The following is a 22289-nucleotide window of genomic DNA, read 5'->3' as shown; positions in this document are numbered from 1 at the left end:
CAAGTGAGGATTTGTCTTTCTCTTTTACATTCAGTTAATTAGGACTCTCGTCAATACCTTGTGGGCTATATTTTTACAAACTAGAGTTGTGATGTGTTTCATACCTGAATGTGTGAAAATGAACATCTTAATGAGGACTGAGTATTCACTTTGAGTTCACCTAGGATTTCTAGTTTATAAACAATGATCCTCAGTATACAGTGTTTTACATGAATACATTGTAAAGCCATAGCCAAGGGCATTAATGCTTTATTCAAAATAATCTTTCTTCTCATGTCCTGCACTATTGGGAGAGGCTGCAGTTGCTTTTCTTCTAGTTAGATATTGTTGACTTCTTTTTTAAAAATACAGATAACATAATTACTTCAAAAGGTAATGTGGTAAGCATAATGTGTTTGGGATTAAGCACTAGCAGTCACAACTGATGGTCATTGGTAATACATAGAAGTTCACACTAAAAAGAATCAAAATTAAAGCCTGTATTTAACTTATTTTGCTTTATTTTGTGCTGTTTTAAGAGTTCAGATCAGGTAACTATGTTACCTAAAATATATAGTTTTCTTTGAAAGCATCACAATAATTTTATACTGCATAAAATAATTTAGCAAGAAAAATATGGAATCTACCATGTACATAAACTGTAAGTCTTAACCTTTCAAATTAAGAATTATAGCTATCTAGCTTATTTGCTTGTCAGTGCCCTATCTTTTCCTATACGGCAGAGATAAACAACTATGGGAAGCTAGAGAGGGATAACATTAGCTCCTTAGGATACCTGGGGAAAAGTGTACCTCTCACATCCTTTGCCACACAATAAATCCATGTTTTTCTTCCAATTCCCTGCCTAGGATCTGTGGGACACATTTTCACCACAGTTAAGAGGCCCTTGGAAATTAGATAAGGAGCATAAGTACTCAGATGTTGAATTATCCAGGTTGATGTTTCAGTGAGTTGTGCTGCAGATAGAAACTAGACATTATTCTTAATTGTTAACATATAGTTAGGAAAAGCTGTGTCTTGCTCTATTGGTTACTACTTTATTTTCTCCATATAGGACTTTTCTCTTTGTGAGAGATGGTAATCCAAATAAACGAAATATACACAATGAAACATCTATGCACTTGCTTTGTATGGGACCTCAAATTATGATATCAGATGGAGCTCTTCAGCCTCGTTTGACACGGCCTTTCGAAGATGATTTCAGAAGAGCAGATTGCCTGCAGATGATACTGAAATGGAAAGGAGCAAAGCTTGACCAAGGCGAATATGAAAGAGCAGCTATTGATGCTGTTGATAACAAAAAAAATACACCTCTGCACTATGCGGCTGCCTCAGGAATGAAGACCTGTGTTGAGGTAAGACTTGATGTAAATACAGCTAGAACAGGGATGGGAAACACACAATCCTGAGGAGCTTTGCACTGTCTTACATTGTTGTCTACGCCCAGTGGTATCTGAAAGATGACATATTGCCCATTCAGATATAAATAGAGAAAAATGGCAAACAAGTTGTCACTGTTTAGTCCACTTCAGTTATTAAATATGCATCTTGCCTTTCTATCTTAATATAACACAAGGTAATGTACATCAGATTCCAAGAATGCCTCTCATCCAGGCCTTGTTACATCCCTAATTGGACTGTTTCATATCATTGTTTGCCTTAATATGTAAATGGAAGAGTGTACACTGATAAATTAGATGTAATAGAGCAACCTAGCTGCTCAAACACAGGGAGCAACCATTGCAGCACAAACCTTCACTTGCAGGCATGTAATTGCAGAAAAGCCAGACTTGTCAGTAGAGCAGTCACTGATAGAAATGATACTTTTGTTGACAGAAAAAGTGCTGCGTGGTGCCTATTCCTCTTAATGCAGGGGAAGGAGCAACTGTTGACGAAAGCTGTTAAACTGATGTTCACTGTTCTAGTGATGACACATCATCATCAGCTGTAGTGTTGATTCTGTTGAGTGGGGAGAAGGTTCTATCGGTGTTTTTTTAGCAAGCCATTGTGGAAACAGCCTGATCATTCAATCTGTCAAGTAACTTTTGAAATACTACTTTAATACTTCCTATTAATTTAACATTTTTGTATAATTTTCACCAAAAAACATCTTAACTTCTGAAATAGTTTTAAAGTCCATATAAATAATACAGGTGCTATCTATACTCTATAGGGGAAGAGACTATGATGCTTCTCTGTTATACATTTCACACTTGCAATGTGGAATGTGAGGAACTGGGGCATAATGAACAGAACTAGCAGGAAGAGACAATTGTAATTGACAGCATGTTTGTTACTTTTAATAGCTCTCCACAGGGCAATTTTATTCACACACACGTCTCTGACAATCATGCAGGCTGCATAGCTTATGTTTATCTCAGTAATAGCAGGACCATAAATAGTATATTTTGGGAAATTACTTCTGACGTCATAGGAGGCAGCACCTGTAACTGTATAGGCCTTTTTTTGGATGATCTACCCTTTTCCGGATGTGTCTTTTCTGAATAATAATGCATCAGTGAGGTTCAAAAAGTATCTGCTGAATGTTGAGGAAATGTCATTTTTCTCCCTAGTTTTTTTTTATGGGCTCCATCCTTAGCATCCCATGCTTACCTTGTACAGCCAGGATTTTTCTTTATATTCTGCTCCAATTCAGTCTATGGGAACTACAGCCCTTGTAGCCTGGTTTTATTGGTGTATTAAAGAGAGTTGCATGAAAGGATCTTGAAAACCTGGGAATCTACTTAAATGTGGTTAGCTCTACATACTTCTGTTGCAGGAGAGAAACTCTAGGTTGATGCTCATGTCATGTCTAGTTCACTCATCCCCCTAGATTTTCCTCAGGTCCATGGCATCATTCCAGGCATAATAGTGTCTTATCAGGTGCTGATGCAGTGTTCCAGATTTCACATAAGTCCCCTTCAGACATTGTTGCTTAACTACTCCTTCCACTATCAACTAGTAAAAGCATGTCTAATCAGGAAATATCTAATATATATTTTTTAGTAAACATATTAACTTTTAAAATATCTTTCAAGCAATTACTGAATATCCTGCTTTGCTTTGAGGAGCCTGTATTGAGAACCTTGTTAATACAACATTCACTTATCTGACTTACTTCCTTGTTATTGTTCCTATTTCTCCTAAGTTTGCTAAAAAAAATTGTGAAAACTGAGGACTGCAGAGATTCTGCTTAGAGCATGATAATCCTAATCTATATTTCTGCCTCAGTACACAAGTTTACATGCTGGAGTATACCACAGCTTTATGGCACTAGTATGCATCTGTAGAGGCCTCCTGAGTTTCATCCAGCTATAATTTTGGGAAAAGGAATTGCTATAATCAGTTCCATAAGAAAGGGGGATGTACATTGGTGGGAGATCATTGTGAGAGAACATACCGATGCCATTGAGAAAGTGCATGTATTGCTGTAATAGAACTAGATTGAGTATGTTACCAACAAAACTGTAACCTCTGAATTATTTACAACAATGTGTACTGAAAGTGGGTTTTAAAAATTTTCAACCTCAGAGATCTAAAGTAGCAAGGGGTTATTTAAAATGATGTTTTCTTTAACTCTTAGCTTCTAGTAAAACATGGTGGAGACTTGTTTGCCGAAAATGAAAATAAAGATACCCCATGTGACTGTGCAGAGAAGCAGCATCACAAAGAGCTGGCACTTAATCTAGAATCCCAGATGGTGTTCTCACGAGATCCCGAAGCTGAAAGCATTGAAGCAGAATATGCCGCTTTAGACAAAAGAGAGGTAAAACAAACTTAATTATTGATAGCCTTGGCTGAAAATAGGCATACACAATGTGTCCTTTATCAGAAAAAAACCTAATTCACCAGAATGTCACAGAAAATTTACACAGTTTGAAGGTCTTGGACTGTGTCTGTTTCCAGAAATGATTGTGAACTGCATACTGACAGTGGTGTGCAGAGGGAGTACATTACATTATTTGCTTTGATTCTGTCCTCCCAATCTATTGATTAAATCAGTTTACTGTTAGATGCCTGTGTATAAATCTTAATGTACATATCCCTGCCATTAGCTCTTCGCTATCCCTAATCTCTCCCTGCACTTCACCTGAAGTAATATTTCTTACCTGTCCCATTAGCTAATGCTTTCTTTTGCAGATGTGATAAGAGGACCAGTTTTTGACCTCATTAGAAAAATATGGTGTGGTGTGGCAATTAAGAGTATGAATATGTGGGACAGTTAAAGAAAGCATTAGGGCTTGCTTTACTGTTACACTATTGGTAGAAAATTGTGAGATCGCGTTTCCTCCTCAGAAGAGAATTTTGCTATCCTAGTATTAGCTGCAGCTAAGAGCTACAACATACTGTTTCTGACTGAAGCTTTCTGCATGTGATTAAGAAGAGATGTGGCTATTGTTATGAATGTTATAACTGTTGTAGATGTATCTGTTAATTGATATTAAGTTAAAAGGTACAAATTCACTCCTGGGAGCCTATGAGTACACAGACCTTCAGTTTACCACCCATCACTTAATCAGCCTTGTATTAATTTTCTATCCGGTTCTGCTAGATTGACAAAATAATATTTCTATCATATGTCATATAATACCAGGGAACTAATGTTGGCTTTCAATACAAGATTTGATGACTAGATTTGCCAAGTGAAATTCTAGAGAGTCCTAGCTGACAGAAAAGTGCTGATGGATGCAGCTTGCTCTTCCTGTCAGTAGAAACAGCTAAACTGTCCAAAAACAGAATGCTAAGAATGATTTCTGAACCAGTTTTTGTATGCCTTATGCAAGTCAGGATTCATAAATGTATCATGGATTGTGAGCCAAGCTTGTAAGTTGTACAAGTAGTCATAGCATCCCAATTTGGAAAACATACTGTGCATTTTGTTTCTTCTTAATATAGGAGTAGACTATATTCTGTATGTCTGGTATACCAGCCTCCTTATGATTAATTAGGACGTTCTTGAATTCTCCTTTAATTCTTTCAAGCAATGAAGAAAGCCATTATATAAATAGTTTCAGCAACAGGAAAAGAGTTAAGGTGAAGCCTGCACCAGATCTCGGCTAAAGTGTGTCAGTGTTAGCCTTCAAATTAAAACACCCTGCTTTTAGAGCCAATGAAGCAGGTTCTGAGATTACTTTTTGGCACAGCCTAATCTGGTAATATAATAATGTTAGTGTGCAAGAAAGGGAAATGTCAGGGAAAGTGTTCCTCATCCTGAATATTATCATTATTGACGCAACTATCAGTGATGTAATCCTCTAATTAAAATTGAAGATACATACAAGACTGAGTTTGAATAGTATATTATAAGTTTGGAACAAAAAATTTAAAGCAGGTTTTCTTTTGGAAGATGTTTACTTGAAAACAAAAATACATTCCAGCAATAGCATTCCTGGATCATTTGTCCTCAGCAACATAGCATTCATTCCTCTGCTGTTACACAACTTGGCATGTTAGCTTCGTTTTCATTGTGTGTCTGTGTATGAGTACATGTGCCTTCAAGTCACTTGTAGACTTATGGTGTCCCCATGGATTTCATAGGGTCTTCTTAGGCAAGGAATACTAAAAAAAATTGGTTTTGTCAGTTCCTTCTTTTGAAATATAGCCTACAGCACCAGGTGCTCATTGGCAGTTTCCCACCCAAATGTTTACCAGGCCTGATCCTAATTAGTTTCCGAGATCATACAGGGTTTGGTGCCCTTAGGGTACACAACAGCTTTTACTTTTGTTTAGTTTGTCTATATACACTTTCTTTAATATTATCAGTTTTAAAAATATGTGCTTGTCAGTCTTAAATAATTTGTTCTAAAACTTGCATGCATTTTCTGTCCTATTTTACATGGAGTGCAAATGGAGCACTTTGACACAGAGAAGAACTGTGATTATTGATCTAGGTTAAAAAAAAGAAAAAAGAAATGGGTGATGTTTCATCCTTATGATTATACTCCAGTAGTTCATTGTCTCATATGGAATAGCATTTATATCAGGCAAAATAATGAACATATACTATGTTATCTGATGTATGATATAAATATTTTTTTTCTTATGCAAAAACTGAAATATTAAGCTTCACATTTTTATTGTGCTTCCTTTTTGTGAGGCTCCCACAAATTATTTCAATACATTGTGTCTCTTTTCTGGTCATTCTGAAATTTTCTTATTCACTCTGTACAAAATTTACTTAGTGAGCTGACTTTTTCTACCACAACACTGCAGGAAATTTTGTGAAGGTAAAGTAGGGTATATGAATTGTTTCTAAATACAGAGATGAGATAACCTTTGGTGATGATAACATTTTTTCCTGTTGGCCTCACAAATTCTGAAGATTTATATAGCATTAACATGTTACTTTGTCCTTATCTTCCACTTCACAGCCATATGAAGGGCTACGACTTCAGGACCTAAGAAGGCTCAAAGATATGCTGATTGTTGAATCTGCTGATATGCTTCAAGCCCCTCTGTTTACTGCAGAAGCTTTGCTTCGAGCACATGGTAAGTATTTCTCAGCCAATTGTAATAACAGATCTCTTGACAAACTATATTAATATTTTTCTTTCTGTTCTTTTTCCAAATTAACAAAAGCATATTCTAAATAGGAAATAGTGAAATATAATATTTCATCTTCTATATAAAGTACAGTTCCTTTGGCCTTGTTCTGTTGATAATAATATGTGGGATCCTTCTCCTAGGCTAGTCACTGATGAGTTTGTAATAGCATGAAAGACATAAGTGGGTGATTTTCTTTGTGAGAGTATGGTTTAGTCTCTCTCTTGTTAATGCAATCCAACTGTATTTATCTGTGGTTTGGGGCATGAATCTGGGAGCCAATACCTACAGAGATATGGATCTTTCGGCTAACTTCATACAGTTTTAGAACCATTATCAAGACTAGGAATTACTACCTTGACATCAAGGATGGGCAAAATTCAACCCTAAGACTACCTGTGTCCCCCAAGGTTCACTTTTGTATTCCTTGGCTTCTCTGAACTCCATAGACTTCATTTTTCTGGCTAAATAAAGGAGGAAAATTGCCTATTTCTCATTCTTTAATGTCAGAAATTGTTGGTCCTTGATACTATTTGGAATTTTTTAAAAATCCAAAATACACTTCACACCACTTTCAAGTTTTTATTTTTTGCTGTCGTACAGTTTCCAGAGACTTTCCAGAGCAGAAACGCAGGGCCTTATCTACAGATCATCAATACAGCATCCCACCACATTCCCCCATTATTGGAGCATAGAATTTGCCACCATTTATAGCCATAAGGAAGATTGTAGAATAAGGTAGATGTTCCATTAGTACAGTTACAAAGGAAATGTAGGTTGCAAAGGTTCATCAGAAAATTCATGGTAAGAGATGTTTTGCTATATGAGCAGATGCAATAGGGCAAGTAGTAGCATACGGAAATCTGTTGAATTACTTGTTTTCAACCTTTTCTTTTCATGACAAACTAAATTACTAAATCATATTTAGTTCATGCAAAAGGTTGTCATGAAAATAGTATCTTGGAAGAAATTCTATATGTTCTATATATCATAATATTTACTACCAGTGCACATGATAGTCTTTTGCAAGCTTGGTGCTTGACTCATGCTCTAATGTTATATTAATCATAAATTGTGTATTCATGTATCCACATCTCATTTCCAAAGTACTTCTTAACACTTCCTTCATTTTATTTAAGACTGGGACAGGGAGAAGTTACTTGAAGCTTGGATGTGTAATCCAGAAAACTGCTGCCAACGTTCAGGGGTTCAGATGCCAACTCCTCCCCCAAGTGGATATAATGCTTGGGACACACTTCCTTCACCAAGGACTCCTCGAACTACTCGCTCTTCTATTACTTCCCCAGATGAAATTAGTCTCTCACCAGGAGATGTTGAGACAACTATGGTATGTCTAATTCTAGAGATAAAACTCTCCTAGCATACAAAAGCATATTTCTTGTGAATAACAAATATTTAAAAAATTGATGAAAATTTTAAAGAAATTGACCTTATATGCACTATTTCTGGGTTGGAAGAAACTCTGCTCATTTTGCAACATACAACTGAGGACCTGGGCACATGGACGATTATAGCGTTTATAGCATTTCACATGCAGAGTTTTAAAAAGAAAATCATTTTTGCTGTGAAAGCAAGATTCGTTTTTGTGGAGGAGAAGTTCAACCAGTCCTTCCTTTCAAGCTGGCATAAGCTTTGGAGAGGTCTTGCTGGCGCTAGTGAAAGTTTCCACCTGCTTTGGGGAAAAAATCATTTGCAAAAGTCAGATAAAGAGATTTCTTTCAATATAACATAAAACATAAAATGATCTGTGCTGAATGAGACCAAATCCTATCTAATTCAGTAAGCTGTCTCGCAGTTGTTAGTTATTTGCTTATGGGAAAATCATAGGCAGGGATTGAATATTACAGCATCCTTTTGCTTGTATTCATCAGCATCAGATAATTCAGAGGTATATTTTCTATGATACGGAAGAGAATATACAGCAGTCATAATGACTATTTAGTAGTAAGGATAGCAAAATTAGATACGACTGATTCGCAGTTCTCCCAACTGATATTTCCTATCTCGTTGATATGGAGAGCTATTATTTCTTACTTCCAAAAGCCCAGGCATAATATCAAGCAGATTTAATTTTTTTTCATTAATGTGCTAGTTAGTTAAAAAAAAGTCAAGCTAGGGGTTTCCCCTGACATTAAGTCTAGTTGTGTCAGACTCTGGGGGGTGGTGCATTTCTAAGCTGAAGAGCGGGTGTTGTCTGTAGATGCCTCCAAGGTCTGAGGACACCTCCAAGGTCAGCATGACTGCATGGAGCGCCATTATCTTCCTGCAGAAGCAGTACTTATTCATCTACTCACATGTTGCATGTTTTCGAACTGCTAGGTTGGCAGAAGCTGGGGCTAACAGTGGGAGCTCACCCAGCTCCCTGGATTTGAAACCTTTTGGTCACCAAGTTCAGCAACAGTGTTTTACTGTGCTTTCCTATACTGTTTTCTAAAATGTCTTGCAATTTTCTCTCCCCCTGCCCCATTGTGAAATTAGTTGTGCCAATCGCATTGTTGCCAAAACAGAAGTTTCTGAGAAGGACAAGCAAATATATATTAAGGAAGCCTTAAGGGGGTAATTATTATCTAGATCATAATAGTTCATAATAGTTCATTATATGACATGAAAACATATTTTCTTGTCTTATTTCTTTCCGCATGTACAGTGTGAAATTTGCATGTGCAATATTTCTATATTTGAAGACCCAGTAGATATTCCTTGTGGACATGAGTTTTGCAGAGCATGTTGGGAAGCGTAAGTATTCATTTTGACATTTTGACAAAATTATGATATTCACTTGATAATATTGATTGAGCATCCCTTATATGAAATGCCAAGGACCAGAAATGTTTTGTTTAAAAAAAAATAAAATGGGAGAGGGTGGGGAGTGATCAGGAATGGGTCTCTGGAATTAACATGAAATTAATTTGTACACATAGCCTGAATATTTTTAATAAGTTCGTGAATGAAACACAGTTTGTGTACATTAAATCATCAGAAAGCAAATGTGTCCTACCTCAACCACACTCCAAATTTTGAAGTTTGGAGTATATCAGAGTTTGGATTTCCAGATGAGGCTACTTAACTTGTAATAAGTTTGATATATTATTTCCACTTGAAAGAAAATTATTATAGACAGTAAAGTAGTGGGCTTTTCAAAATCTTGGTTAATGGGGAAAGTTTAATTCCTAGGACTCTGGTCTAGATGCAGTTTAATTTCCATTTTGAATTGCTATTTCCATATAAATCAGAGAATTCCCAAAATGAAAGCAGAGTAACCCGTGACTGGTTAATGCAGTTCAAGGCCGCATTAAGCAGCTTTGGCTTGCAGTAACCTGGATCCCAGAGTTTAGCCTCCACAGAGCTGATTTGCACTAAGTGGTCAGATGTGCCTTAGATTCCAAATTCCAAATTACATGTTGATCTCACAAAGAACAACAAAATAACTATCACCATTTCAGAGAGAGAGTAAAACTAGAAATAAACAATACCTCACCCCGCCCACCACCCCAAACAAACCTCTGAGGATGCTTGCCATAGATGCAGGCGAAACGGCAGGAGAGAATGCTTCTGGAATATGGCCATACAGCCCGGAAAACTTACAACAACCCAAAACTAGAAAAGCTCACACAAACGTTTCTTCATTGATAGAATTTATCTGTGATTTGCTATAATAACAACTGTGAAATACACTTCAGTCTGAAACTTGTTTCTTCCATTTTTTTCCTAATTATAGCTTAACATTTTAGCCAAACTGTGCTTAAATATTAAGCTTTTTAAAAGTTACCTTGAAGGTTAATTTTTGCTCTGTAAATGTAATGGGTTTTAATATATCCTTTTCAATTCCAAATACATATATCTAACAGATTTTTGAATATGAAAATTCAAGAGGGTGAAGCCCACAATATTTTTTGCCCAGCGTATGATTGCTTCCAGCCTGTTCCAGTAGAGATCATAGAAAGTGTGGTTTCCAAGGAGATGGATAAACGTTACCTGCAGTTTGATATTAAGGTAAACTGTCAGATTACCAGCATGCAGCTAAAGCACCTGTCTGAGCTGATTGCTCTAACTCCAGTTTTAACAAGCTCTTCCAGAGAGAAAGACAAATGTCTGTTTGAATAAGTAAGAAGTATGAATAAATAAGAAGTACGAATTTTCTAACGTGTCATTCTGTTTCACTGGCAGTTATTACCTGAAGTGACTGTAGTAGTAGCTGTTGTACCAGAATGCAAATTTACTATGGCTAATCATAGGAAGAGGTTTGAATTTTTTAAAGTGCTTTGAAATGTTTTCAACTCAGCCTTACTGAGCCTTTACGCATTTTACCTCTTGGGACTGGTTGGGGAATGATGTAGTTCTCTAGTTAGCATTGAACCAAACTTGTTACTTTCCAACAACTCATGCATTCCCTAATCAAAGAATCATAACATATTGTAACCTTGAGTGAAGGAATTAGGGCCTGGCAGCAGATCCCACTGGTGGGCCTTACCTATACCTTATACCTTTTGTATGAAAATACAGTAATGTTCCAGATACTGGATGTGATATTTAGTATTACTAAGTTCTTTGAGTTGTATGTAGTGTTAATAGCAAATTGCTAAAATTGTTTACTAGATGTGGGATCATTATTTTTTCTAGGTGTTGCAGTTACTAAACCTATTTTAAACTACAGAAATTGTGAACAACAAGCTGAAGTTTTGTGTCTGTAAAAAGCTCAGATTCAAAATGTAACTGGTTTGCACATCCTTTTTGTTTTGTTTTCAGGCCTTTGTCGAAAATAATCCTTCTATTAAATGGTGTCCGACACCAGGCTGTGAAAGAGCAGTCAGGCTAACAAGACAAGGGTCTAATACATCTGGTTCAGAAGCCCTAAGTTTCCCATTGCTAAGAGCTCCTGCTGTGGATTGTGGGAAAGGGCATCTGTTTTGCTGGTTGGTAATATTTCTTTGTACTCAGCTATAAAACAATCACTGCTTGATAAAAAAACAATTGATGATGATATGCAATACAGTATGGTAGTTAACATTTCTAATTAGATCCTTATATGCATATTGTGAAATCTATTTAGTTTAGGAACATTCTGTCATTTTGTTTTTTAAAATTAAGCATTTTATTGCTTGATGTATTGATAGCATGTAAATCAAATAATTTGTTTTATATGCATTACTGTATTATGGTGTTGTGAACCATCTATTAAACCTAGCTATACATAGACTTATGAATTTTCAGACAGAGGACAGATTTCCCTGTCCGTCCGTCCGTCCGTCCATCCATCCATCCATCCATCCATCCATCCATCTATCTATCTATTTATTTACCTTGTCTTTTGTTGTAAGCTTCCATATTATGGAAAAGAAATCAAGGGAATAGAAGAAGCCTTGAGATCTTTTTTCCTGTTAGTAACATGACATAATGCTATATCTTTTTTTGTAAAGTTTTATTTGTGCTTCAGATCTTTTGTCTGATTACTAGACGATTATTGATTTACACTATTTTACTCCTTTTAAATTCTCTTCACCAGAAGCATTTTCACAAAATCTTCAGCATTTGAGCCTGAGAAAACTCCTAGGATTCTGTTTCATGCTCTTCTATGAAATTCTATTTCTCAAATAGGGCTAAATTTAGTTGTTTATCTTTTTTGTACGTTGGATGTGTGGCAGATGTCTGAAGCTATTTTTCTGTATTTCCCACAAAAAGAATGAGTCGTGATCAATCTGGAAATCATATTGACACATCTACACCCAGGCACCATCTGGAAGCAGAGTAACTTCTGCTTCAGAAATCTGACTGCTTCTCTTACTGGCAGTTATAATAATATGGGAAGAATATGAAGAACCAGGACTGCTCTTAGCAAAATTATATTATCTCCTGTGAAGGAGTCATATTGTGTAAAAAAAAAAAAAAAAGTAAAAGAGGACAGTAGAGAGAGAGTATATATTTGCTGTTTCATCGACTGGCCTTCTCACAGTCAGTCTTGTGCTAGTAAGTTAATTTTACTTTAGTTTATAGAAGACATTTCCTCTCTAAACCATTAAATATTGTAGCAGATGCTTCTTATATCATTATAAATCAACAGAAGAGTAGCCATAGACTTTTTAATGTTATTCTAATGTGAATATCAGAGCCCTTTGAAAGATCCTGTATCACTCTCTAGCTTGACACATGGCAACAAAAAGTCACGTACTTCTTGTATTTTTAGAGCATGCCTCCCATCAGATATAAAATATTTTCGCTGCCATTTGGAGGCTAAATTAAGGCGCATATATCTGGCCATTGCCATGACCACTCATAGATCTGCTCTTATTCCAAATGTCTGTATAAAGCCTTGAGTTGGCCTGTGTTGTCTGTTCAGGGACAGGAAGAAAATACTTATTCTTGTCATGGATCTGTAGTTTCTGCATTTTTGAGAGAAGAGAATTTCTGCTCTTTCTGTTCTCATTGGAAGTTTTCTCAGTTGAAACTCAAGCAAGATTTCTCAGCCTCAATTGAGAATTGTTAGGAGTCATGTACTGCATTGTCCTTTCCTCCTTGGTAGATGCATTATGACTTATTCTACCATACATCACATTTTTGGAAACATACTTAGGTATGTTTGCAAAACATAATTGACATTTTATACGATTAAATGTGATTACTGGACTTAACTTTCCTACTTGCATTTTTGCATGATGCTGAGCTTGCATTCTTTAATCCGAGGTTTTTAAAAATGAGAATTTAGCCTGCATTTTGTCAAATGTTCAGGGAATGTCTGGGTGAAGCACATGAACCTTGTGATTGTGAAACATGGAAAAACTGGCTACAGAAGATATCAGAAATGAAACCGGAAGAACGTAAGAATGGTCATTACGTCCTTTTACATACAATTTTTGAAAACTGTTTTAATTGTAGCATAGGATTATTATGTACTGTTAAGAGGAATAGCCCTTGCTGTAATACATGAGATCAGGATTAGCTCTAGTTAGCACTTAGATGGGGGATTGCCAATGAATAACAGGTGCTGAAGGCTATATTTTAGAGAAAGGAATTGGCAAAACCACATCTGAGTATTCCTTTCATAAGAAAACCCTCTGAAATTTATGGAGTCACTATAAGTCAACAGAGGTGACACAAAGAGGTTAACAGTGTGATTTCCATAACAGAGAGCTTGACAGATATGGGCAGGCTGGAGAGGTGAACTGAGAGATAAAGAGAAAATTTGTTTCGCTGACTTATATAATCATGAGGTGGCATTATTAACACAGAGATAAGCAGCAAAGGATTTGGATTGATCTTGGCTGACTGGGCAAAATGTCTTGCAAAGTAGGATTAGAGTTTTCATTTTGGGGGCAGCTGAACCTCTGAATTTGAGTACTTTGGTGCAAGGTTTAGGAATAGTAGATGCATAATCCATATTCAACTGCATGGAATCACAGCCAGAGTTAGGAGGAATTTAATTATGACAAAATACGCAAGATATGATGTTGTACTGAAGCATCCTTTAGCAAATGGAAATTAATGTGGTACCGACAAGCTGTTATATGGTTAAAGATTTTAAAATAATGAAGGGAAATACTTGTCTTTTTAAATGTTTTGGATTTCAGCTTCCACAGTCCCTAAGGATTGCCTATGCTAACTGAGACTGCTGGAATTAAGATTCTGGAACATTTAAAGAACCAAGGTTCTTCTTCGTGGTCTCTTTGAAATTGCACATAGGGATTTTCCTGCGCCTGTGCAGTCAGTTCAGAATCTTAGGATACATTTTGGTGGTAGCCCCACCCACACTCCCCATGGAAGTATATAGTCAGTGAGAGGGGCTACAGGCTCAGTTTCTTTTGTCTGCCACTCTTGCAGCAGCTAAGGAATCTCTCTGTTGCTCTCCAGACTAGTTTTTCAAATTTTGCCTCTCCGTTTTTTGACCAAGGACAGTTACTGAATATTCTTCCTGACTGTCTTACCATTATGATCTCTTCTTCCTCATTTTAACTTGGACTGCTTTGATTGCACTATTTGGATAAGGCTAGCAATGTCCTTTACCACCTTCCTTTAAAAATGCTTGGCCTGTGGGGGGAAGTTGCCCGATACGGATGGGCATGCCATGTGCCTCCTCTGCCTGGGGGACGGCCATGCAGTGCAATCCTGCCATGAATGCCTCTTGTTTATCCCCCAAGCTTGCAAGAATTGAGAATCTAGGCTTAAGGCTCTTTTGTACAACCAAGCCCTCTCCCCCACAGACACACACCCCAGCTGAAGAAGCAATCGTTGTCAGAGCCTCCTGCTTTGCCCGCTGCCAGCCCTGTCTTGGATGATCTCTTACGTTCGGCAGGGAGTTCATCTCCAAAAAGTCCCCCTGCCCTGGTCAAGCCAAAGGCGAAAAAATCCAAAACTTCAGGGAAGGGTCTGGAGCAGAGCAAGTGGCAAGAGAAGCAGATGAGGGGAAAGCCAAGCACTCCCTCGGCCACTGCATCCTCAGATGCCTCAACACCAACCCAGTGGCCGCTTTGACAGCACCAACACCATCAGAACCTTCTCCTGCTGGGGCTAGAAGACATGCACACAGTGCCACAAACCGGTGGAATTTCAGCCCCCATCATTGGCTAGTGAACTCCTGCCTGGCATCTACTGATCCCTATGCTGGAGTTCTCGGTAAAGGTGGAAAACATCAGCTCAGACCCTTCCTCAGCTCCACCATCTCACTTGGAATCAAGGTCTGAGCTTCATCGCTCAGGGGAGAACATCAGACTAAGATCGCGAAGATGCTCTACCTCTCGGTGATCATACTAGTCCAGAGACTATTACTGCTTGATATTGAGGGGCAAGTCACCAGCTCCATGATCATGGATCTCCCAGTCACATAGCCCCTCCCAGAGGGCCCAATCCTGGGACGAAGTGTATCGTCATCGCTCCACTCTCTATTATAGGAAAAGGGATTTTAGAGGGCCATATTATGTTCCTGAGTACCAGGAATATTGGCACTGCTCTTCTCAAGGCCATTATTTTTACCCATTGTAATTCTGCGATCAGGAGCATCTTCAGGACCACCCACCCATACCAACCATTCCACAAGGGCCATGGCCACTTTCTCAGCTTTTCTTTGAAGGACATTTGCTAGGTGGCCACCTGGTCTACACCTCTTACATTTGTCACTCATTACAAGCTGGGTGTTCTTTCCAAGAAAGATGTAGTCTTCAGCACAGCGGTCCTCTTCTCTTTGGGGTCATGACTCCTATCCAAGGTCAGTAGCTTGCTAGTCACCTATATGTGCGATTTCACAGAGACCATGAAGAAGAAGAAAGGGTTGCTTACCTGTAACCATGTTTTTTTGAGTGGTTTTCTGTGAAATTTGCACATCCTTGCCCTTCCTCCCTGCTATTTTGTCATGCCTTGCTCCCTCTGTCTGCTATCCTGCATCAGAAGAACTGAGGCTGTATCCCCTCCCACGGGATATATACCTCCATGGGGAGTGTGGCCGGGGCTACTGCCAAAATGTATCCTAAGAGCTTCTGGAAGATTCCAGACTAACTGCACAGGCTCAAGAAAACACATATGTGCAAATTTCACAGGTGACCACTTGAAGAAATATGGCTACAAGTAAGCAACCCTTTCTTTCCAGCCCCTGATTTAAAGTATTTATGGTGTATCCAAAACAAAATATGATTAGAAAAGCATGTTCTCAACTGTTCTTAATTAAGCTACACAGAATACGGCTTTTATGACTTTTTTCATAAAAAAAAAAAGTCACAGAATACTGTTTCTAACTGAGCTTGAGATTTTTAATTCTCGGTATAGTTTAGAGAAGTAAACAGCTTGTTAAACATGGTTCCAAAATTGTAAGCGAAAACTGGCAGACTTGAATGGGTAGGCAGCAACTCTGCTCTTTGATTTTGTTATAATTTAAATGGCTTGGAAACTGTAGCTATAATTTGCATTCAACATAACATAATATGTGTGGAGTCTCAACTTTTCCTCTTTTTCCCTCTCCAAAGTTGTGGGAGTTAGTGAGGCTTATGAAGATGCAGCCAACTGCTTATGGTTACTCACCAACTCTAAACCATGTGCCAATTGCAAGTCTCCCATTCAGAAGAATGAAGGGTGCAACCATATGCAGTGTGCAAAGGTAAACAAAAATGGTTACTGTATTTCTCAAAGGGGGCTTTTTACAATTTCTTTAAAAAATACAGCTCAAAAATCCAGACACTGATCATTTTTTCACAACTAGCTATACCTATGAGAAAGCATTTTTCCTTACACTCTTCTTTTTGTACCTGGTAACATTCATAGCATTCTCAGCCCTCTTTGATAAGTGCATATAGGTCATTTGCTAAATATAAAGACTCCACTGAGGCTTTCTTCACCTCTATTCCTCTTAGAGGCCAATCTAAGCATGATAGGCAAATGCAATCCCATGCCTTTTTGTTATGTAAATAGTCTCCACTGTTGGCGGTAGAGAAGATGTGTTTAATCATTTTTTTCCCTGCCCATGCTCTCTACAAAAATCTTCTTTTTGCGTTAATTAAATAAATGCAAATAAGCGGGTACTTTACTTTTGGCATTTATTGTCCTCATTTTGGAAACATGCTTCGAATGAGCGTGCTTTTGCCAGTTAAGAGAGAAGAAAATCAAATTATTGGATGTACCACTTTTTGCAATATGACTTATGACTAATTTGATAGCCATGCTTCCTGGGTTTTTGTTTGTTTGTTTGTTTGTTTTTTGAATGAATGGACTAATTCCTTTGTCAATATATAGCGATGATTATAAATCAAGATAAAATAGAAGAAGTGACTGAAAATGTTTATCTTGGACAGCAAATACAGTTGAATGAATGGGAAAATGGAGAATTGAAAGCCAGCTTGGACGGCTTTCAGTTGAAACCGGACAGTGCTAACAGATGCTAAACTGCCAATGAAGGTCGGAGCAGATAGCTTCAGCACTAGAGTTCTAGCATCAATGTTATATGTATCTAAAACATGGGCAACAACAAAGTGAGAGGAGGAAAAACTAGCAGTGACTCAGAGAGCAATGGAAAGAAGGCTGTATGGTGTGACAATAAGATATAAAGTCAGCAACAAAGAGCTGTGTCAAAGAACCGGGATCCGCAACGTGGTCAATGAAATCTTTGAGGCAAAAAGAAGATGGGCAGGGCATATTGCACAAACAAAAGACAACCGACTAACAAACTGGATACCAAGAGACCACAAGCAGCCCTTGGGCAGACCTTGTACTTGATGGGACTAGCCAATGGTTAAGCTATTCAGCCAGAAATGGAAAAGAAAAGCACATAATCATATATTTTGGCAAATGGTAGATTTGCATCAAGCCCAAAGTAGTGGCTCAATGACAGATCAAGTCGAATCGAATAGAAATATATACAGAAGCCATTTAAATGATACATTTTATGTGTCTGGCTCAGAACAATTTCTTCTTCATTCAACGTATATTTTCTCAATGTCATATTAGAACTCAGATTCAAACCATACTTTCATAAAACAATTTTAAAATAATAATAACACTATCAATACTGAAACAGACTTTGAATAGTTGTGTGATGACAACATGATGATAAATTTATCAGGATGTAGTGCTCTAGATCTTATTGCAAGGATCTGACAAATCAGTTTAAAGAACTGGCTCTTTTTTTCCTTTTCAAGTGTAAATATGACTTCTGCTGGATTTGCCTTGAAGAATGGAAGAAGCATAGTTCTTCCACTGGAGGATATTACAGATGTACTCGCTATGAAGTAATTCAGCATGTAGAGGAACAATCAAAGGAAATGACAGCTGAGGTAAGAAGCCAACCAATTTCAAGGAAATTCAGAAAGGGTTTCCTTTTGACTCCCCAAGTGTTTGAATCTGTCACTATGAATGAATAGAATTTACATATTTATGGTAGTTTTACATTTTCCTCAAACCTGTGGGTTTTTGTGGCTCAGGGACTCAGATCTGGATCGCCAAAGTCATAATTTAGTGCTGAAGGCACTACGTTATGCTGGCTCCCATTCTAAAATATATCCAGGTGTTTAAAAACATTAAATACACAGATAAAAGCATTCAATTAGATTAGAACAATACTTTAAAAATATTTTTAAATGCCAGATAGTAAAAACAGGGCTGGAGCTAATCTAACTTCACTTGGGAGGAAGTCCCACATCTTGGTTGGGGTTCTGCTGAGGACCTCAAATTTCAGGGAGGGCGAACCTTTATTTGTGTTTATTTTGAGCTGTCTTTCAGTTATAGGGATTTCTGGTGGCGCAGCAGGTTAAACTGCTGAGCTGCTGAACTTGCTGACCGAAAGGTTGGTGGTTCGAATCTGGGGATCCAGGTGAGCTCCCGCTGTTAGGCCCAGCTTCTGCCAACTTAGCAGTTTGAAAACATGCGAATGTGAGTAGATCAACAGGTACCACTTCTGCGGGAAAGTAGCAGTGTTCCATGCAGTCATGGTAGCCACATGACTTTGGAGGTGTCTACAGACAATGTCGACTCTTCGACTTAGAAATGGAGATGAGCACCACCCCCCAGAGTTGGACACAGCTAAACTTAATGCCAGGGGAAATCTTGACCTTTACTTCCGTTATCAAGGTCCAAATTGTTAAGGGTTTTGTAGGTTAAAGATGTTCCAAAAGTGAAATGTTGCCTGCCAATTTAACATCATGGTATCAAATACAATTGATTAGCAGTATTTGGGATTTGTGAAAAAAATCTGCTGTTGATAATTGTAAATGAACTTTCACTTTTAAGTACTTCATTGAAGTATCTAATGAAATTCTCTCTCCCCCCCCCCCCCCCTTTATTACCTACAATTGTTTTCCAGGCTGAAAAGAAACACAAAAGATTTCAAGAACTCGATAGATTTATGCATTATTACACCAGGTTTAAGAATCACGAACTCAGCTATCAGGTGGGGTTATAAATGGTTCTATAGAATTATTTTCCAGCTTTATTTGTTTGAAACATCAGGTTCATAACTTGTCTTCATTTCCTCCCTTCATTTCAGTTAGAACTGCGCCTTCTCAAAACAGCCAAAGAAAAGATGGAGCAACTGAGTAGAGCCCTCAGTGGACGTAAGTATGTCACTTCTGGATGCCTTCTAGTGCTCAAATAGTATGTCTGCCTTTCAGTATTTCATTATTTGTAATACTTATTTTTGTGCATTACAAGGTTATCATTTTTATGGCTGGTGAGTTCAAATGGCATTATATCACTTTTAATACTGTTGGTATTTAATTTTATTTTAGTGTTTGTATATTTCTAGTTTTTAAATTGTATTGTATTGGTTTTTATTGTGAGCTGCTTTGAGCCTCTCTTTTAGAGAGAAAAAGCAGGATACTAAGAAAAATAACAAATAATAATAAAACATTATTTCACACTGGATACGACTTTGCATTATATGACACTATACTCATTAGTATCCTACCACATTTTATAAGTGTGTAAATACACTCACTCATGGACTGAATACTGAAATAACTAGCCAAATTGGTGTTAAACTTCCCCAATAGCCTTATGAAGTCATGGTGCTTCTTAATAGTACTGTCCTTCTTCACAGTACTATTAAGATGATGCAATTATTTTTTATTTAACACATTTTCGTAAACTGCATTCCAAGGCACATTGCTTATGCCAGATAGAACATCATCTGTACCAGGTTTAGATTCAGCTCTAATTTCATCCAAACATCATCATTTATTCTTAGTTTAGACAAAACCCTACTGTTAGTGGAAACAATAATTACATAAACAGGTAAAAAACTAAACACTATTTCCAGTACTTTGAATTTCTCTTGCAGCTGAAGGAGGATGCCCAGATACCATGTTCATTGAAGATGCTGTTCAAGAACTTCTCAAAACCCGCCGCATCCTAAAGTGTTCTTACCCCTATGGATTCTTTTTAGAACCAAAAAGCACAAAGAAGGAAATATTTGAACTTATGCAGGTAAAGGGTGTACCTGTGGTGATATCTGCTACATCTCATTTTTGAGAAATTTTCTAGTTATATATATAGAATTTATTTTTCAGTGATGCCTACTTTTTGTGGGCTGTCTTTTGCAACTACTAGAAACGATTACTCTTTTTGAGGTTCAACAAAGTTGATGTGGATATTTATTTTCTATTCAAGACAGACCTTGAAATGGTAACAGAGGACCTTGCCCAGAAAGTGAACAGGCCTTACCTTCGTACTCCTCGTCACAAAATCATTCGTGCTGCCTGCCTTGTGCAGCAGAAGAGGCAAGAGTTCCTCGCCTCCGTCGCCCGAGGAGTTGCTCCAGCAGATTCCCCAGAAGCTCCGAGGCGCAGGTAACCTAGTCCTAGCAGAGGTTTGCACATCCCAAGTAGTTACTTCTGTAGTCAACAACCTTCATAAGCCTATGTTACAAACTTGTTCAGTTATCAGGTCTAGGCAAACTTTGGCCTTCCAGGTGTTTTGGACTCCAGCTCCCACAATTCCTAACAGCTGGTAGGCTATTAGGAATTGTGGGAGTTGAAGTCCAAAACACCTGGAGGGCCAAAGTTTGCCCATGCCTGAGTTAGATGAAGAGAGTAGGAAATTAATTTTGGGTTAAATTGAAAAGTTTGGGATCAAAGGAAGGTTGTGAAGGAGGGACATATAAAATGGATGTATTTCTCTGCTTTTGACATGTATTCCAATTAAATATGTTCCAGAATCTTATTTTTAGTCTCAACTAGAACTGACACATTGAAGCAGTGGAATTTAATAGTGAGTCTACTCAGGTTGAGACAAAACAACAGGATTCATCTTACATTCTATAGATTTCTACAAAGAAGTGTGTCTAGTTTTGGACAGCATATAAGTCTAATATTATAGGTTTGTTTCTCACATTAGATGTAATGTTTTATTGTCAATTCAACCAGGTCCAGTCTAAATATTGGTTAAGCTGGCAGCTCCAGATCTGAAAAATGTACAGTTCTTTTCATGAGACTAGTTAAATTAGCACACTGAGTAGTGTTTAAATAGTAAATTGTTTTTCTTTTCAATGTGTTGGGTGGCAGCGGGGGCTGTTCATAATTTATGTAATTCTCCAATGACGGTCTGTTTAATTTATAGCTTTGCTGGTGGAACATGGGATTGGGAATACTTAGGATTTGCATCTCCTGAGGTAATTCCTGTCATTTATAATTATGTAAAAATTTGCATATTATGAACATAACTAAATTTCACTTTGCATGATTAGCTTTTTTAATGGCATTGCAAACTATACCAAAGTTTGCAAGGTCTGGATAAAATTTCTGTTTTCGCTGCTTTGCAATAGAAGGAAATATATTAAGGCTGTATTCCTCTGGTATGCAGATAAAGGACAAATCCCTGTCCCGTGTGTAATCTGGTGTCAATTCTTGCCAGGCACACAGTCATGATGGCCATAGCTTAAAGTAATATTCTGTGCCTATTCAATAAGGGGACCATGCTGTTCCATCCCTTGCAAGATCCCAGTTCTGTTCTTTGTTCACAAGGAAGGGATGCCATGTTATAAGATTGACCTTAGTGGGATGCTTTGCCATAATACAGGAGCAAATGTTCCTATTTCTGTTTTTCCTGAGTTGGTTCCTGATACAGCCTTCCAGCAACCAGCTATAACTCTTTTCCCAGTCTATTTTTCCATCTTTCAATGGATATACATTCAAACACGTTTATTTTGCATTTCCTCATTTTAGAACTTTTACATGTGTCTGTAGTCTTAAAAGCATGGAGATGTGCTTTCCATACTTGAGGAAGGAGAGTTGGCAGTATCTCTTAAGTCTGTTTGCTTGTTT

At 37.6% G+C, this 22289-nt stretch overlaps 1 protein-coding gene across 5 annotated transcripts in view; it reads left to right on the top strand.

Moving 5' to 3' along the window:
- Nucleotides 1–22289, top strand: part of ANKIB1 (ankyrin repeat and IBR domain containing 1) — a 55394-nt gene that overhangs the window by 24527 nt on the left and 8578 nt on the right. For 3 of the 5 annotated variants that reach the window (XM_060782268.2, XM_060782270.2, XM_060782265.2), the window contains exons 3-17: nt 1055–1355; nt 3584–3766; nt 6372–6489; nt 7683–7891; nt 9212–9300; nt 10413–10557; nt 11311–11477; nt 13288–13385; nt 16509–16639; nt 18174–18308; nt 19334–19420; nt 19517–19583; nt 20309–20454; nt 20638–20816; nt 21586–21637. In XM_060782268.2, the coding sequence (XP_060638251.2) occupies nt 1055–1355; nt 3584–3766; nt 6372–6489; nt 7683–7891; nt 9212–9300; nt 10413–10557; nt 11311–11477; nt 13288–13385; nt 16509–16639; nt 18174–18308; nt 19334–19420; nt 19517–19583; nt 20309–20454; nt 20638–20816; nt 21586–21637 (2107 nt within the window). The remainder of the gene's footprint in view (nt 1–1054; nt 1356–3583; nt 3767–6371; nt 6490–7682; nt 7892–9211; nt 9301–10412; nt 10558–11310; nt 11478–13287; nt 13386–16508; nt 16640–18173; nt 18309–19333; nt 19421–19516; nt 19584–20308; nt 20455–20637; nt 20817–21585; nt 21638–22289) is intronic. The other 2 variants (XM_060782269.2, XM_060782266.2) reach the window with 1 other exon arrangement.

The sequence above is a fragment of the Anolis sagrei genome, chromosome 6 (assembly GCF_037176765.1).
Source record: "Anolis sagrei isolate rAnoSag1 chromosome 6, rAnoSag1.mat, whole genome shotgun sequence".
NCBI lineage: Eukaryota > Metazoa > Chordata > Lepidosauria > Squamata > Dactyloidae > Anolis > Anolis sagrei.
This window is presented reverse-complemented; position numbering and strand designations above follow the sequence as displayed.